Source organism: Glycine max, chromosome 17 (assembly GCF_000004515.6).
Source record: "Glycine max cultivar Williams 82 chromosome 17, Glycine_max_v4.0, whole genome shotgun sequence".
NCBI lineage: Eukaryota > Viridiplantae > Streptophyta > Magnoliopsida > Fabales > Fabaceae > Glycine > Glycine max.
This window is the reverse complement of record NC_038253.2, coordinates 35,624,527-35,645,093: the sequence shown is the minus strand read 5'-3', so window position 1 is coordinate 35,645,093 and position 20,567 is coordinate 35,624,527. Positions and strand designations below refer to the sequence as shown.

At 28.8% G+C, this 20,567-nt stretch overlaps 1 protein-coding gene and 1 pseudogene across 1 annotated transcript; both read left to right on the top strand.

Moving 5' to 3' along the window:
- Nucleotides 1-20,567, top strand: part of LOC106796704 (proline-rich receptor-like protein kinase PERK13) — a 71,882-nt pseudogene that overhangs the window by 18,486 nt on the left and 32,829 nt on the right.
- On the top strand, nucleotides 9,047-10,145 carry LOC100780557 (uncharacterized). Its single transcript, XM_003550145.5, has one exon. It carries the CDS (start codon nucleotides 9,188-9,190, stop codon nucleotides 9,800-9,802), a length of 615 nt encoding a protein of 204 aa, XP_003550193.1. The 5' UTR covers nucleotides 9,047-9,187; the 3' UTR covers nucleotides 9,803-10,145.

Below are 20,567 nucleotides of genomic sequence, written 5' to 3'. Positions count from 1 at the left end.
AGGATTTTTTGTTTGAAATTGCTCACTAACTAAGTTATGATCATTTTATAGACGAATATACACTCGGGTTTTTAGTCTTTTCTCTCAATATGTAAAAGGTTTTTTGAGAGCTTTTGAACTTTACAATGATAAACATAAAACTTTTTAAATAAAGATTGAAAGAATGAACACATATGAGATTCATGTGTCTTCTTCTTCAAAGTTTCTAGTATTTATAGTTTTTATCTTCTAGTGTTCGTTGTCTCTCAATGGTTGAATTTTTCACTTGATCTTCATCTAATGATAATGGTTGTTGGGAGTATTTAATGCTTGCATTAAATGCACATCTTTTTTTCATGTAGGGTGTCTTCTTCTTCAAAGTTTATGGTATTTATAGTCTTCATCTTCAAGTGTTTGTTGTCTCTTAACAATTAAATTTTTCACTTGATTTTCATTTGATGATAATGGTTGTTGAGTACTTCATGTAAAGAGTCCACTCTTATAGGTTATCGGGTTGAGTACTTCAGCAGAAAGTCACTTCACCCCGTCAGAGCAGGTCTATATAGTAGAGTGTGTCTTTTGATTATCATCATCACTTTCAAATCTTGGACTTCATTTCATAGGATTTTGTTGAATCCTAGAGGAATATCTCTGCAAATAGAATATCAAACATAGAGAAATAAATCATCTTCTTAATTATTTCTCTTAAATTATCTTCTAAATTATGGTCTAATTGTTTTGATTATATGCATTGGACATTGCTTTTACCATTTATATTTATTTGCATATAATCAAAACAATTAAAAATCATAATTTGTCTTAAGTTATAATTTAACTTTTGACTTACCAGTTAAATAAATTCATAAAATACTAGAAAAATAAAATAAATCTGACTTTTATCATTGTCAAATTTGTAAAGTTAATGTTGGAATAATAAATTAAATATTATAAATAGTACAATTATTAAACAAATAGTGAAATATAAAAATGTGTAGTTCGAATGAGTGAATAAAAACAAATAAATAATAAAATATTGTTTTATTTTAAAAAACGATAATAAATCAAATTAATATATATTTTAAAGATAAAAATGAATAAAATATAAAAAATTATAAATTAAATTTTAAAAAAAAATTAGTTCAATTAGCATTTAAAAAACTATTCAAAAAGTTATTTATCAAACAATCAAATAAATTATTAATCCAATAAAAAAATTAAAAATTAACTAAAATATCTTATTAAAGATAGCCTACATACATTAAACATACTTTTAGAATCTCGAATTCAGTTGTGTCATATTTGTATTCTCTTAAAATTAATTTTGTAACTAATGTTTGGGGTAAATTTGGGTTTAGATGAGAAACAATATTAAATGGGTTGCTTTTAAAATAAAAGTACTTCTGATTTATGTTTTCACATGCATTATAGTAAACTTTTTCTTAATTATTAAACTTAAGTTTACAACATATTTCTATCAAAAAAAAAAAGTTTACAACATACTTTGAATTTAAACTTATATTTATAAATTTTAATCCAACCATCCATTTACTCTTTGATGGTTAATGTGGCATGTAGAGCTGCCTACGTAAGTAAAGGTGAGTTGTTTGAAGGACAATGAAAGTTTGTTTGAAGGACAATGAAAGTTTGGCGGCGGTATAGGATTATTTTTATGGGAAAAATATACTTTTATTCATTATATTTTCACTTTTTCCTGATTTTAATTTCTTGAAGTTTGATATAGTCAAATTTAGTTTATATATTTTATTAAAAACGTGTTTTTATTCTTCACATGGGACATTAATTTTGTCTATTAGAATTGATGGTTAGGTTTTTTTATTTTTTTTAAATTATTCTTTTTTAAAAAAAGAAGTTATTAAAATGTCTCCTTAGACATATCAAATTCTAATTTTCAACTACTTTATTTTTGTCTTTATTTCCACCTTCATTATATTCTTCAACAGTTGGTGATGTAGATCAATGAAATCACATGATTTTTCATCGATATTTGTATGTGATAGTTGTGATTTGAAATTCATAACTTATTCTTCATAACGAAACAAAAGGAATGTGTATGTGAGAAAAATTGATGTTGTTGAAAGTAAATACTAACAATAATTCATTTCCCAAGAACTAAGGCCATTTGTAAAGAATATGTGTGAATGGACTAAAAGCATATTTTTAATAAAGTACATGAATTAAATTAAAGTATATGAAGCTTCCCAAACATGAAAAAGCGAAAAATATAAAAATTAAAATCATATTTATCCTTATTTTTATTTTGAAATTATTGATTTTTACAAATTTTAAGTCTCAATGATTATGTTTCTAGGCATGTGTCCCTTTTTAAAATAACTAGATTTAATCTTTATGAAGAATAACACTTACAATACTCACGGATAAAAAAAAATCACAAACAATTAGTTAAAAAAAAACACTTCAACAAACAATTACATCGCATTTGCATCTTACATTAAATTTTCAACCAAATATATTAATATCTTACAATTATTAAATACTTCTTAACACATGTACATTTTCTTTAAAAACTGAACATTCATCTTAAACATCACTAGTTTTAAAAAGGATGGAGTAATAATAAATTATCCACTCTCAATTATAAGTGTAAGTGAGTAACCCTCAATATATAATAATTAAAAAGTTAAAGTAAAAATCTATTCTGACTAGGATAGGGTCAGGTTCGAATTTTTGGGCTATGTAGTTTTCAAGATCAAAGATATGAACTCCATCTATGTATCTATTTAATTATCTATCTATGTATAGAGATATTATAGTTAATAATATATTTGTAGAATATAATTTAGAATTATTAAAAATATACATTAATTATTATAGTAACCATGATTTTTAAAATCAGATTAAACAGTTTTGTCGGTCTGAGTTTGGTGACTAATTCATTAATTCTTAAAAAAAACTAGATCATTTTTTGGAAAGAATAGGTCAAAATTAATGTAAAAAATGATTTGAATGGGTAATTTTTTAAAAAAATAATCTAAAATATTTTTAACATGAATAATACTAGATATTTAATAAGGATTACACATAATTACAAGTTATTTTATAAATTATTGTTATTGTTTATCTTATAAATCATATAACTTAATTATTTATGTTAATCTATAACTTTTATATCTTGATTCATTTTTTACAAGTTTAAATTATATTAATTTTTCATTTTTTTTTCTAAATGTAAACTTGTTAGCATTAATGGATGTTGTTATGAGTTTAATTATGATATACTAATTGTCATCCAATCATAAAATTAAGGTTGGTGTAATTTTTAAGATAATTTAACAAAAGTCAAAAAATTTATTATAAATAATATTTTATAATTAGAAGATAGTACAAAATTATTTTACACTATAACGTATTCTAGTTTTTCTCTTGTTGTATTATGTTAGTTACTTATGTTTATAAAATGATGCCTTTTTTAGTTTTTTCTTTTTGTCATAAAATTATTATATTATATTATATTTATTTGATATTATTTAATGTAATATTTAGAATTTATTATTATTATTATTATTATTAGTTTTAATAACGATTCTTCGAAACCGGAAACCCTAAATGCAGACAACAAGGCAATCTGACCCCAAAAATATTGATAATAATTACTCTTTTTATTTCATTTTATATGATGTTTTAGATAGAAAAAGAAAACACGTTTCAATTAGTTGTGATTTTATAAAACCAATGAACGTCCCGTGTCAAAGTCATTGAATGGATAAGTTGTCAATCCCTAAAACGGACTATTTAATGTACTTTATTCATCCGCTAGTTACAGGTACATATTTTATGAGAGGTTTTGATTATATCAAATCTATCCCTATGTGATTTTTGTTGAATCATATACTCCTTAGAGAGGGGGCACGGCAGACGATTTCAAAACAATTATCCATTCATTCATAAACATGGTTGACAAAAGATTAAGTTACTCTTTTCTTCTTGACATGTTTCAATTAGTTAGTCAAATTTATCATAAAAGATTAAAAATTGACAAAATTTAATAAAATTAATAGATACTTTAAATAAATATGATGATGACAAAAAAAGGTACATCCTCATACTCAAATATAAACAAAATTAACTAATAACATTTGGGTCAATCAAAAAAGTTTGTTTAAAAAAAATAATTAAAAAGGTTAGTTAATGTGATTGAAATTTACCCATCGATCACATTTAATTTTTTTTTCTAAAATGTTTTTTTATTAAGGCTTGATATCAAAACTTAAAAGAAGTCATTGAAAATCAGTGTCAATTAATTGAAATATATTTCGGGGATAATATCATTAATAAGGTAAAAGTAATTAAATAAAGAGTATATTTTATGAAATTTAAAATATTGATTATATTTCTTAATACTTGTGTCAAAACTTTCCATAAAACCTTTTAACTAATTTAAGAAAACTAAGAAAGTTGATTAATTTAAATGATAAATATTTTTTAGAGCAATTTAAATGATAATAGTTTTTATTATTCTTCTAAACCTTTAATATTAATTAGATTCGTTATATCACTTTGTATTTAATTGTTTTCATCTTAATTAATTAATATTTTTGAGAAAAAATAATAGTTGTGCTTTTTATTTATTACTTTTTGGTTATAACTAATTAGTCGTCTTTTCCAATTCTTATAGGAGAGGAAAAGCTTATCTTTTTAGTTTACAACATCTATTATTTATTGACTAAAATATTGAACATTATGTAAGAATGTTTAGGTAAAAGAAAAATAATTAATTTGAAATGGATTTTATAAAAAAAGGTGAAACATGCTTTTCAAAAGGATTTTTTTTTTGTTTTAACCCACCGATAAAACTTACTCAAGATTTTTTTTCATTACAGATCAAATTCAGGTACTATATAAAATAATTTAACTTTAATTTTAACCTATTAATCACTTGATTAAAAAAATAAATTAAAAAATATGATACATAATGACAAATACTTGTTTTTTAAACACAAAGATAGTAAATCATTTAAAATATAATAATGATTAAATAATACAACATTCATTTTTTTTATCTTTTAAGGTTGTTTTGTAGAAATAAAAAAATACATTAATTTTTTATTTCAATAAAATAATTGTGAAATTTCCTATTTCATTCCTTTCTCTTTCTACTTTACAATAAAATACATGTGTAAATTAATTAAAAATAAAAAACTAATAAGAGTATAATTGATAAAAGAGTAATTAATATAATTTTGAATTTTGCAAGTGACAAATAAATATGAATACATATTTTTTCAAAATCTCATAATTAAAAAAGAATGGAGGGAGTAAAATATAAAATTACAATTTATTAAAATAATTACGTATTGAATTTTTATTTTTCTGATTCAATATTTATTCATTTTTATATATTCTTTAAATTAAAATGTAATAAATGATTTAGTATATGATTTATTTAAAATTGAATAGAACTAAATTAATTTTAGGAAAAAGTTGACAGTCATCGGAGATAAAGAAACCAAAGAACGAGAATAAAATTGTATAGAAGTAAATTAATTTTCATACTTATTCTTAATGAAAGTCAGACTGAGAATAGTCAAACCCACCTTTTGTCATCCTTAATATAAAGAGTAGAGAATGGATCCCATGAGAACTTGAGATAAAAAATAATTACTAGCAATTTGAATTATTTAAAAACCAAAGAACGAGAATAAAAAAAATGTTAGTCAAAACATAAATTATAGAGATAAAGAAAAAAACGATAATATAGAACAACTTGGATACAAATCTCCTTTCTCTTAACCTTACCAAATAAATGCAAACTCTCAAAGTCTTGTTTTTAGAAACTAGACATGATAATGGGCGGGACATGAATGGGTATTGTCTTCCAAATTTTTGACCCTCACTTTTCAACATGTCCCTAATCGTATCTTATATTCGATAAGATAAAATTTATTATCTCATCCTCATACTCGTCGGGTATTGAGTATCTCCTACCCTACTCGATTCAAATTAGAAAAATATTTTTTTTTGTAAAGAAAATATTAAAAATTTAATTTTAGAATAAATAAATTGATTGTTAAACATTTAATTTTAACTACTTATATATCAATAAATTTATTATAGCGCATGTGTCTACAAAAATGGTTAAGAAAAGAATATTAAATTATGTAAAAATTCTAAAATAAAATTAACTAGTAATAAAAATTCAAGGCATTTTGATCAAATTATGCAAAAATTATAAATTTTAAGTGGCGTGACGGGTCCGGGTTCGGGGTTGGGGCGGATGTAGTAATCTCATACCCATCCCCGACTTTTGGTTATCGAGAAAAACCCGAACCTGAATCCATACCCGATTAACTTGGATATTACCCGTTAAAGTTGGAACGAATTTGGTCGGATACTCATGAGTACGAGTTTTCTTGTCATGTCTACTAGAAACTCTCAAATCTTTATAGTTTGTCGATTATTGAAACTATTATAAAGATATTCCTTTAAAATTAGTCTTTGAGAGAATTTCTTTCTTTTGCTTGAGCGTATATTAATTTAATTATTTTTATATTAAATTTTATTATAAATATACATCTGAAGTCAACTATTTTAAAAACTACAACTTTTATATAAATTTCATGTTAAGTAAAATTAATTGTTTTAAAATTATATAAAATAAAACTTATAAATATTTATTCAAGCACAAATTAATCAATTTTAGGTTGTATTTGATTCGATAAAAAAAAAGGGAATGAACAACACAAAAATATTTGTCCAATATTTGATTTAAAAAAATAACTAAATAATGGACTTGACAAATACCCAAAAACTTGTAACTCACTAAATCGTATAACTTTTTGTCAAGTGTCTAACAAGAGTAAAAATCTTATTTTCTGACTTTTCATTATCTTTTTTTTTCATATGCATCTCCTTCTCTAAACCTCCCTCTTCAAAACGTTGTACCTTAGTCCCTCATGAGGGTCGTATAAATGGGTGTTGTTTCTTTTTTACTCATTATTTCTTTTTTATTTATTTATTATTAATTTATCCAAATGTTTCAATCGTTATCTTTCTCCTTCCCGCTATACTCTTTTCTTTTGGCCAACTCTACGATGTCACGTTGCGCCGTTATGTCACCACTACCATCATCATGACCTTGTGGTGTCAAGGATTGCGCTTCCTTCATGGAAGTGTCTCTCCTTAGTTACGTTATCAAGGTGTGCTAATACAAGTAGAATTTATAATAAAATTTACATTATTGTGTTCACAACATAAGTATATCAAATAAAATACAATATAAAATTACTTCTATTATGTATTATGTATTGATCACCAAACAATGTATAATACAAAAAGTTGTATTGTAACTTAGCTACTTGTCTAGTGTTGTCTTATTTACCATATCCTTTTAATAAATCAAATGCACCCTTAAACATCACCCTTGCTTATAATTATTATTTTATTTAATTTTTAAATAATATCTTGGACCAACGTTTTAAAAATTAAATCAATGAATTTTGTAAAATATACTCATTCATAATCAGTTAGTTTGATAATAATTGAACCATGCTTATGAACACATTTTTGTTCTTTATTTTTTTTATGTTTCATTTTTTCTTTCATCGATTATTAGAGATGGCCGAGGAGATTTTTTAAATGATAAATTACGATTAACATATAAAAAATTTCATCATTTCACTGGCTAAAATAAAAGATCAAATTTGGAGTCAGATTATAGAAACATAAAAATTAGAATGTTAAATTGAATAAAAAATTAATGATAAAATCGAATTAATCTCAAATTTAGGGGACAAACTTCAATCAAATCCAGTTTGAGTTGTGAAAATTTTATTTTATTAAATGTTATTACTAGTTTACAATTAATGACTTTTTTATTAGTATTAACAACAAGGATGTTATTAATATTTTTATTATTATTTTTAAGCCTTTTATTTGTTTGAAAGAAGAAAAAAGGATTCTTAACTACCGCTTTCCCACTTAAAAGCTACGAGTATTAACACGCTGCCATACTATTTCGTTTTTTTTTTTTCATCTGAAAGACTTAACTAAAAGCTTATTCATAATCATGGGTAAATTTCTTTTAAGGGAATATTCATTGGCTAAATTCAAGTGTACTCCAGAATAACGATTTGTTTTATGTACCAAAAAAAGAATAACGATTTATTTTCTTTAATTTAATAGCATTTAATATGATTCATAAAAATATAACCAAGAAAGAAAAGTAGGAAAAATGAGTTATGAATTAACAACACAAAATAGTTTTAGTATTATATATTATTATTTAATCATAAATTATCGTCAATAATAAATTTTAAAGTTTTATATTAACTAATTTAAAAATAATATCCACCCTAATAACTCACTTAAGTTTTATATATACTGTATATACAAATATATTTTTTGGAGGCTAGAATAAATAGATAGGTTAATTATCTGCTTACAAAACCTTCATAGATCACAATAATGTCATTCACAAAAAAAAAAAAGTAAATACGCAATATACTGAAACGTTCACCTAACACTACAACATGTCACGAGAGATATGTCACACCATTCATATTTCATATTTCAAACCTTAGAGATTTCAAAAGTTTGAGTTATACAGCATTCGGAATCAAATCCGAGAAAACAAATGTGATTTTAAGGAAAAAAAAAATCCAAAAAATGTCCGTAATGTACTGGTATCGTATACGTATATTCGTATATATATACAAAAATAATGAAAGTAGTTAGCCCATTAATTATGCGTCCTAGCAACTTGGTCAAGCCTTAACGCCCCGTGGAAAGATTATTCAAAAGGTAGTAGGGACACCGTGGACCGTGGTTAATTAATTTGCATTTAACCGACAATTAAGCGCATTTAACTTTAGTTAATAAATAATCCCACGTGGCAGCCATTGAAGTGGCCGAGGAAACATCCTACACAGAGATCAACGGTTCAGATTCTGCATCCTTTTTAACAAGCCGTTTGATCAGATCCTAAACCACACTTAACCAACCTCACTCAACCATGGTTAGTTAGCATCTTCCGAATATACCCTTGACCTTGAACTTAATTACAACCATGAACCATCTGTTACGCAGTATAAGACCAGCCTCCGAGACTCGCTAGGTTTGCCGAACCAACTCCCCAAAGGGGACTTTACAACAAGAAGAAGAATACAAAAAGTCCTTTTTGCCCTTTCCTTCTCTCTCTCTCTCTCTCTCTCTCTCAGTTTTCCTCTTCGTAATGGCGAGTTCTTCAAGAACGAAATCTAGTGGACCAGTGCTTCGTTCTTCTTCTTCTTCTTCTTCTCTCTCACATTCTAACAGCTTCTGTTCGTACTCAACATCAAACGCACCGTTTCACTCACCTTCGTCGAGTTTCTTCAGAAAACCTCACTCGCACGTGCCTCCCCGCTCCACTTCCCCGACACGTGTGAACCTATTCAGCGCCGCGCCGCTTCCCTCGCACTCGGTCCGGTTCGCTCTCGACCGGTCCATCTCCCCGAACCGGACCGTCTCGAGCCACGTCATCGCGAAGCACCGCCACGTCACGGCTCAGAAGAAATCGTGCATGTGTTCCCCTACGACGCATCCCGGTTCGTTCCGATGCAGCCTCCACAAAAACAGCCACAGCGCGCAAACCGGTTCGTTTCCGTCGAACCGGCTCAACATGCGCCGGTCCGCAATGAAGAACTCGCTCGTGAGAATCGGTGGCGTCGAAGGCGAGTGGGTGAAACGTGCTCTCACCGCGCTGATTCGTCCTTCATCGCATCAACAGCGGAGAAGAACGGCGTTTGAACCGCGACAGAGTCGTCTTTCAATCATGTCAAAAGCTGATGATGAAGAAGAAGAAAAATAAGATCTATGAATTATTATTATTTGTTTCTCTCTCACAGGTTGTTTTTGAATCGCCGGAATATTCGGATCTCCGCCGCCGGTGACGGATTCTCTCCGATTGCGTCGCCGGAGAATTTGGAAGATTTTGTTGGCGTAGACCTAAGAGGCTGGACCCTGGACTCGGAGAATTCTTTTTGTACATAACATTTGCTATGGAAGGAAATTTTTTTTGGACAATTTTAGTTTTTAATTAAAATTCAATTAAAAAAAAATAAAACCCTAGAAAATTAAAGTATAATCTTTATTCACAATTTGATTTTGTGAAATTTTTATCTTCAGAATTCGAGTTAGCGAGTATGCATTCATGAGTTTGTTGTTCTTGCCGTTAGCGTTCCGTCATTCGTTCGTCACGTTGTGTGGTGGTTTTGTCGCCGCCGTTGAACCTCCGTTATCTTTCGTTCATTGCTTTGCGTTTGGTGCAAGGTATTTTTTTTTTCTCTTAATGGTTTTTTATGTTTTTATTTTATTGTATTTTATTTAATTTGATTAATTGCTAGTTTGGTTGTGCAGATGTTTGGTGCCGGAGCTATCCTAGATGGACGGATTTCGTCTTTAAAATAAGGAAGGTGGAATTGACGTCTTTAAAATATTTTAAGAAAAAAGTGGAAATAAAGAAGAAATAGATAAAAAAAAATATAGTTTAAATACTCATTTAATCCTATTATATCTTTAAATTTATGTCTTATAGTTGACCAGTAGATATTTTAGTTATTGATATTTAATAAGGAAATTTTTTAATCTATGAAATTTATATTTTAATTTCCCAAAAATTCTTATTAAATTTCTTTAATTTTATTAATTAAAGAATTTTAACTGAAGAATTTTAACTGCGAATATTTTTTGAGAATTAAAATGTAAATTTTCAGATTAAAAAATTTACATATTAATTATAGGGATTAAAATAAATAAATTTAAAAATTATAAAAATTAAACTAGTAATTAAATAAAAAAAAGATTTTAACAATATTCTGAAAAGTGAAAAGAAAATGAAAAAAGAAAAAGAAGCACCTAACTGTTCGTGTGAAGTGATTAAGAGTGTTCCTCTAAAGTGATTAAGAGGGAGAAAGAACGAAGTTCAGAATAAAAAATTAATCTCATAATCAACAATTAAAATTTTCGAGAAGTTCTTGACATTTGAGAACCTAAAATTCTAATTAGAACACTTTAAATAAAGTGATTAATTTTGGCCAAAAAATTCTTAAAAAGTTGGAAAAAGGTAGATTGAGTTGAAATGCACTGATAATCGTATGTTGAATATCACAAAAATCTTTTCATGAGATAAAGTTAGCTATATTGAATATTGCAATAATATTTTCATGAGATGAAGACAGCTAGCTGCCTTATGATGTGATTCGTTATAATTAAAGTTGCATTTATTGTAATTATTGTGCAATACGACTCAAAGTTAAAAAAAAAAAGTGGCAGTGGGTGATTATGTGAAAATTTCACCAGATGGTAATATGGGAACATTGGGAAGCACACTTAATCGAATTTATATTAATTAAATTAAATTATTTATTACAAGTTATGTTGAAAATGTTGCCTTAAGAATTTCTCAATTTTGCGGCAGGACTTTTTCCAGTTCATGTGAAATGAGCAATGTCATTGAATTCTAGAAAACAATAATGTGACAGTTCACATGAAAAGTACAACATTATTGAATTCTAAAAAACAAAAGTGAGGTAGTAAAAAAGCAAATAGATGATATTTTTCCTTTTTTATGAAAAAATAGATGACATTTATACTTGAAAAATGCAATAGACAACTACAACATGATTCTTCTATAAAAAATGGTATTTCGTACCAACGTTTCCTTGCTGGAATTACAAGAATCAGTTATACGGGATAATCTTCTCTCTTAAAATAAATATTAATTAACAAAGACGTTCGTACATATCTTACGAAAATGATTTCGTACCAATCAGCATTTTCCTTCTTTTATACAAGTTTTTTATTTATAAATTTGTTTCTTTTTTTATAAGACTTTTGCATATGAGTAATACCATATTTCCTATTAATTTTTTTTACTATTTTATAAAGGAATTTTAAATAAAAAATATTGTATTTAATGTCTTAAAAATATAAAATGCATTCAATATTTATCATACAAAGGAAGCAAGAGGATACTATAAGAGAATTTAGAATTATTTTTTCATATTACAACTTGTATCAACTATTTTTTAACCATAATAATAAAAAATGTCCTTATTTTCTTCTACTTTTTTTCCTTTTTTAGGAATGCCTAAGTTGTTTTATATACATGTTTTTCTTATTTTCTACATAATCAAATAAAACAAAATTGTTAAATTTTGATATTTTATTTTATTTTCTAACAAACAACTTTGAATATTATCTCATTTTTTTTATTTCTTTCTTTTAACTTTTTATCCCAAATTAAATATGTTACTTCTACGCTACAGGCTACACATTTTGGACCAAACGTTAATTTTCAGCAATTTGACAATTTGGTCTTGTAACGCACGCGCAACGCGTGGAAACTAGAAGTAGTCCTCTCTAACTTTTTGAATATGATCCATAGTTGACAAGCAATTAATATTTATTAATAGGAAGGAATAAAATTAATTAACTATTAACTTGATATTAAAGTTACTGAAAATTAAAACAGTCTTAGGAAAACTTGATTTTACTCTTTACATTTTCATTTTACAATCTAATTACAAACTATCATGCATACAATGATTTAAGGTTTTGTTTTTCTCTGTATTAGGGTTGGGTAATGGGGATTCCGACAAAGAGGCTCCGAATGACGAATGAGAAAATAAATAGACTTCTTTCTAAGATCTCATGTTGGAGAACAAGGTGATTGTGCCACCAAGGCAAAAAAAATAGACTTGATTCAACAGAAGTTGACAATGATAGTTTTTGAAGATGATAATCCGTTGAAATCGATGGTGCACATTGTAGATTCAATTTTTGATGGGTTTGTGTGCTCCTTAATTGGCAAGACGCTCTGGTGGTGAAGCTTCTGGGAAAAAATATTGCTTATCCTGTCATGAAGGATAGGCTATCAAGAGTATAGAGACTAACTGTAGGTTTTGATATCTTAGACATTGAGAATAATTTTTATATGGTCAAATTTGATATGGAGGCTGACAAAGCAAAGGTTATGGAAGATGGTCCATGGATGATTTTTTATCACTACCTAACAGTCCCGACATGGTCCCCCGGAATTCATATCTCCATTGGCAAAAATTGATAAAAACCCTTGTTTGGGTTAGGTTTTCATGTTTGAACCTTGTTTATTATGATAATAGCATCCTTCTCTCTTGCTACAACCATAAGCAAACCTATTAGGGTGGACTCGAATACACTAGATGTCAGAGTGGGAAATTTGCAAGAGTTTGTGTGCAAATTGACTTGGACAAGCCTGTAGTGGGTAAGGTTTGGTTGAAGGGGCACTGGTACAAAGTGGAATATGAAGGCTTACATAGGATTTGTTCTTGTTGCAGGTTTTATGGTCACCTGGCTCATAATTATCCTAAGGTTGTCCTTGTAGATGATCATAATATTGCTCAGTCACATGTTCCGATCAATAAAGGGAAGGAGAAACAATTTGCAACTACTTCAACGATGGTTCGCGTGGGCTCCACATCTCATGCAGTTACTAATTTAAATATTTATATCCAATAATGATGCTATTAATGGGGAGGACAAAACCAATCATGAGATTGATCAATTACATGGCGATTGGTTGGTGGTGAAGAAGAGATCTCATAACAGGAAAAATAAAAAGCAAGAAAAGGGGAATAAGGGAAGTAGGCCTATAAATTAGCATCAACAAATTTTTCATGATAGAAATAGATACAATAATTCTATGCATCATGAGAATCCATAAATTAATAATGGGGCCTAGGGGTATGTTGCAACGCCTACCAAAGACAAGGGTTCATTTATTAAGAAAAAAAATAAAAAAAACCACGACATGATGTACTGACCATTGCAAAGCCAAATCATGAGGTGGTGTGGAAGAATAGTGTAGTTAAAAAATTTGAAACTACAAGGGACAAGCATGCTGACAATCAACACGTTAACCATGTGGGACCATTGACAACAAATGATGGTACCACCATTTATGACATGGGATTCAATGCAAAGTCAACCATGCCTATGAAGACAACTTCTCCAAACATGTTTATTATTTTAAGCAATGAGGAAGATAGTCAAAGTCAACCAATGGACACAACCAATAAGGAGGAGACTCATGTGATCAATTAGGATGATATGGCTTAGGAGGCACCCTTGGAAGGACAAACCGCACCAATGTAGACCTTCAGTTTTATTACCATGCTTACTATTTGTGTGTTTATGGATTTGTTTCGGGACTTTTCAATTATAACGTGGAATATTAGGGGTGCCTGGGGTCAAAGCTCTATGCGTCAAGTCTGCGATATTGTTAATTTGCATTATCCTTCCCTCTTCTTAGTCTTTGAATCTCATGGCCTCTTTTCTAGGGTTGAAGATTTTTGGAACAGGTTAGGATACATTCCTTTGTTTGTTCAAGAAGTTGTGGGCCACTCTGGGCATTTGGGTCTTGTCCTTTACAGTGAATATTACATGTTCGTTGATTCATTCCATGAACCAAGCAATAACCTTTTCAATCAAAAGAAGGAATATATTGTTTGGTATTGCACTACAGTTTATGTTTCACTTGTACCTTCCAACCGTCATCACTTATGGGATCACTTGGGAGATATAAGGAATCAAATTAGAGGTTCGTGGCTACTGATTAGGGATTTTGATGATATTATTCTCCCCTCAAAAGTTTCAGGAGGGCAATTCAACTCTTCTCGTGCTTGTCTCATGGCGGATATGATGAATGCTTGTGGTGTTATGGATTTGGAAAAGATAAGGGGCTGGTTTACTTGGCAGAAAAATATTCAGGCCGATGGTCATGTAAGGAAAAAGCTTGATAAGTGTCTAGTTAATTCTGATTGGTGCTTAATGTTTCCCTAAGCTTTACTTGAACTTCTTTCGATGCATAACTCAGATCATAACCCTCTTCTTCTTAGTTATGTGAAAGCTAGGAGTAAGTGGATTAAATATTTTCATTTTCAAACAGCTTGGATGTCTCATCCAAATTATACACCTCTTGTTCAACACACATGGGTTTCTATTGCTGGTAATGTTCATAAAAGACTTGGCTATATTCAGAACAAATTGAGTTTAATAAGAGAGTTTCTGGCAACATTTTCAAAAGAAGCGTCAGATTGAGGCTAGGGTTAAGGGAATGCATAAGCAACTTGATACTTTCCCTTATTCTCATTTTATTATTTTGGAGAAACAACTTCAGGTCCAGTATGATCAGGTACTCCATGAAGAGGAGATGTTGTGGTATCAAAAATCAAGGGAACAATGGATTAAGTTTGGTAACAAGAATACCAAATTTTTCCTTACATAAACAATCATCTGGAGAAGAAGAAACAGGATATCAAGCCTTGATATTGGAGGTGTTTGGTGTACTGGCGATGAGGTGCTAAAAAAGAAGGCTTTATGTTTCCTCAAGAATCTCTTTCAATCTAGAGACTAGTGTTATCCATGAAGCCTTCATCTTTTCCATGTTCCTCAAGTAGATCAAGAGTTTTTTTGATGTTCTCATTAAACAGGTATCCATGGAAGATGTTAGACATGTTATCTTTTCTGAGTTCATACAAAGCTCCTGGAGTAAGTGGCTTCCAACCAATCTTCTTCAAATCTTATTGGGGTGTTGTTGCTAATAATGTTTTGAGTATGGTAGCTATTGCCTTTGCTACAGGGACTTTTGACACTAGCTTGACAAAAACTATAATTGTTTCTATCCTTAAAGTATATGTTCCTATGACTTTTAAAGATTTTAGACACATAAGCTTGTGTAACGTCCTCTTCAAAGCTATACCCAAGGTGTTAATAACTCAAGAAATAGTTCATCAAATGCATAAGAAGAAGAAAGGGAAAAAAGGGTTTGTCATGTTCAAAATTGATTTTGAAAAAGCTTATGATAAAGTAGATTGAAAATGTCTGAGAATCACCTTTAGTGATTTTGGACTCCCCCAAAAGATTATTGACATTATCATGAATTGCACCTTCTCCACGACTTTGTCTATGAAATGGAATGGAGAAAAGCTTAATATTTTTAAGCCTTAGAGGTGTCTTAGATAGGGGGACCCCGTGTTTCCTTATTTGTTTGTTCTTTGCATGGAAAAGCTGTCATTGCTTATTCAATGAAAGTGCAGGAGAAAAGTTGGTTGCCCATTAAAATTTTTCACCATGGTCCTAGTATTTCTCATCTTTTCTATGTAGATGATTGCTTGTTGTTCACTAAGGCCAAATCTTCCTAAATAAAACTTGTCAAGGAAGTCCTTGATGCTTTTTGCTTGGCTTATAGATTGAAGTTAATGTTCACAAACCCAAAATTATGACTTCTAAAAATATTTCTAATATCAAGGTAGACAAGTTTGTGACTATAGCTCAGTTCCAACATACCCACCAAATTGGGAAATATCTGGGATTTTTGATGTTGTCTAGTAGAGTTTGAAATAGTGATTTCAACTAAATCCTTGAGAAGACTAATTTGAGATTAGTAGGTTGGAATGTGAAGCTTCTAAATAGAGTTGGTAGAGTTACATTAGCTAAATCAATATTTTGACTTTTATGCCCATTTATACTATGCAAAATTTACGGATACTTGAAGGTGTTTGTTACAAGATTGACTCTACTATCCGCCAGTTCATTTGGGAAATAATCATTGCCATGGGGTGGATTGGAAAACCATCACTCTTCCTACATCTAGTGGTTGTTTGGGCATACGCCCTGCTAGACACATCAACATCTCTCTTTTGAGAAAACATGCTTGGGATATGCTGCATGCGAGACATAAACAGTGGGTGCAAATCCTAGAAGTCAAATACTTGAGGCAAGGTGCCATCCTTCATGCATCTATTATCAAAGGAGCTTCTTATACTTGGAACTCAATTGTTAAAGCTATTGATAACCTCAGAATGGGGTTTCAAGTTTGAATTGGAAAGAGAGAAATATCTATTTGGTATGACAAATGGTTACAAGATTATTATTTTTGCCACTTGGTCCCTTTTGTTAATATCTAAGACACCACTCTACGATTATGTGATATTTTCCATGGTGGTACTTGGCATTTTTATATGCTTGCTATGGTTCTACTCGAAGAGGTGAAAGAGGGGCTCAAAAGTCATGTCATTGTTGATGATGTGGTAATTTGGGGACCGTTTGCTAATGGTGTTCATTCCTCTAAATTCGTCTTTCATTGGCTTATTTCCAAGAGTCCATTGCCTTTTCCTCATTGAGTGAACTGGACTTGGGTCTCGAAATTAAAATTACCGCAGAATATTATACACCTTTTATGGCTTACCTTGCATGGTAGCCTCCCTACTAACGTGTTTCGTGTCTATAGACATATGTCTATTCATGCTTTTTGTAATAGGTGTGGCAACGCACATGAGACCATTTACCATCTTCTTCGTGACTGTGATCATTCAACCCAAGTTTGGCAACACTTGAAGCTAGACAAGCCCTCAAATTTCTATACATCTAATGTTTTTGATTGGCTGGTCAACAATCTTAAAGGACCAAATGGTATTCTTTTTGCAATCACCATTTGGATTTTGTGGAAATCTAGGAATGCAACTATTTTTCATGATCAGCTATGGGACCTTTGGCAGATTGTTAGTCAAATCCAATCTTTTTTTGCTGACATCATGAAGGCGTTTAACCATCCAAGACAACACCAACAATGTCAACAAGTCAGATGGGAAACACCAACCTTTCTTGCCACCAAAATTAACATTGATGGAAACTCATTTGGAAATCCAAGAAGAATGAATTTTGGAGGCTTGTTTAGGGATCATATGGGAAACTAGATCACTGGCTTCTATGGGTCGTGTGGCACTTCAACTAGTATTTGGGTTGAGCTATTCGCTCTTTTTCATGCTCTTAACAAAGCTTAAAGGGAAGGATTTTGTGTTATTTTATGTGATACAAACTCTATGATGGCCTTGGAATTGATTAAGAGTAGCTTGGATCACTTTCTTCCATTTTTTCCTTTGATTAATGCAATTAGGAAGCTACTGCAGTTACCTTGGAGCGTCAACTTGTAGCATACATTGCATGAAGCTAATTCATGTACTAACTAGCTTGCTAAATATGGTGTCAGTCATGATGTTTCATTTCAAGATTGGACACAATGCCCCCTCAGTCGGCTTCTTTAATGTTGTCTGATACCATAGGGGTGTTGCATTTGAAGCTGTAATTTTGTTTTGCATTTCTTTTTTCTCATTCATCAATTTTTTTTACAATCTTTCCCAATGCATTTTAATTTTTTTTAATGATAATATTTATTATATATACAAATAATGACATAAATATTAAAACCATAAAATTTTAATATAACTAATCAAATAAATTACATATTTTATAATTAAAAATAAAAAAAATTGAGAAGCAATGTTTTTTTTATATAGAAGAAGTAGTGGGTTAAAAAAGATATAAAAACAAAAAAAGACAAATATAAAATGTTAACACATTTACTTGTAACATTATCAAATTCAGGTGGTATAATTGCATAGTCTCAAACATATGTAAAGTCTACCATTGTTTCCCAGCACAATGTAAAAGATTGATTTTTCTATGCTTGATAAAATATTGATAAGTTTAAAAATTAAAAAAAAAATAAATTATTTATATAGGAAATATATTAATAATAATACATGTAAACTTAAATGAATAAGTAGTATATGTACTAATAATATAAATAAATTTTATAGTGCCTTCTAACTATAAATTATAATGTATAATTAGTTTATGAACTTATGATGACTACTTTAAAAGTAACATTTATCATTTTTTTTATTGATTCATAATGTAAATTTTTGGCACTAACCATGTATTGAAATTAAATTCAATTTGTATTTATCGCAAATAATGGACCAAAGAGTTTAGGGGTGGGTTTTAATTAGGTTTTGCAAAATTGGTTTTAAATAAAATTAACTTTTCATAATTGATGATTTAAAAGTGGAATAATTTGTATTTGATAAAAAAAATAAAGCAGTAAAGTATAGTATATTTTTTTTATTCAACACAAGAGTCACTAAAATTTCTTTAATTTGAAATTAATTTTATACTAAGAGTCACTAAAATGTCAGATTAAATATGTAAATATTTATCTAAAATTATATTAACTAGTATTTCAACATGACTTTAAAATGATATAGAAACATACACACTTAGCCTGTGTTTGGGTGAGTAATTGTAAAATTGTTTTTGAATTAAATTAATTTTTTAAACTTCATTATTTAATTAAAATTAATTTTGAATTAAATTAATTTATAATTAAATATTTTTATTCTAAAAAGTAAAAGTCACTATCAATTAAAAAATTATTTAAAATTATTTCAATTCAAAATCAATTTATTAATTTTGGACTCTATCTAAATTGTTTAAGATGTGAACATAATTTACCTAAAAACATATTAGTTGTTATTTCAATGTAATTTTAAATGATTTCATGTGAATTTAAACATGCAATTAATAATGATAGTAAAATAATATTGTTTTTTTCTCAATATATATTTAGAAAAAAATATAGATTTTTAGTTCTTATACCTTTGATAAAAAATAATCTAGATTCCTATAATTTCATAATGATAAAATTAACTCTTAAAATTAAATATATATATATATATATATATATATATATATATATATATATATATATATATATATATATATATATATTGATTTAGTCTTTCTCAACTTTAAAAGCATGATGAATTGTTAGATAGGGAGACTAAATCTTTGTTTTTTAAAGTTAAAGACTAAATTAATCTATATGAGAATATAGACACTTTAAGTAGGTTGGAGTGAAAATGGGCTTTGCTATTCTCATCCCACTTTTTGTTCTTTCCACCCCATTACTTGTTTGATAATTCTACATTTTGAATATTTTCCTGACGAAAATGTGTTTTCGTTGGACAAAATACACAACAAAAAAATATTTTTGTTGTCTAAATGAAGGTGTAACTGAATGCACAACCAAGCATTTTCATTGAACAAAATATACAACCAAAATGGATTTATTATGCTTCACTTTACACCCCTATATATGCAACAAAAACATATTTCCATTATGTATTTTGTTCAATGGAAATGTGCTTCAGTCACATTAAGATGTGCATCCTAGTTGCATAGCATAAATCGAGAAAGATGCATCATGAAAATGCATTTTTCGTCGTGTTTTATGGACAACAATTGTGAGTGTTTTTCACAAATAGAAAAAGCTATTTAGCAAACAGGCCAAATGGTATAACTTGACCAAAAGTAGTGTCCATAATATCAAATAAAAATCAATACCATCATAATTCTAATTCCAAATTAGTCTAACAATAATTAAATCGTGTACCATGAAAGAAGTAAATAAAAATGAACAAATGATTATAGTGAGTCTCTAATGATATCTACTACATATCCATCTCCTCTGGTTGAATTGAAATGAATTTACTTGTTGTATGTGTTGCATATATGATATTTGCCATGAACAAGCTTCTCAATTTCAAAATGTATTCCATTGTGGTGCAATAGGAGGTAGGGGAGATTCATCCTTTGAATAAACCTATAAGAGTAAACAAACAAATAAATTAGTGAACAAATTGACATACAAACAATACTAAATAATAGAGTAATTAGAAAATCTATACATACAT

Excerpts from the sequence above, each read along its gene's own strand:
- LOC100780557 (XM_003550145.5), top strand. The coding sequence starts at position 9,188 with ATGGCGAGTTCTTCAAGAACGAAATCTAGTGGACCAGTGCTTCGTTCT.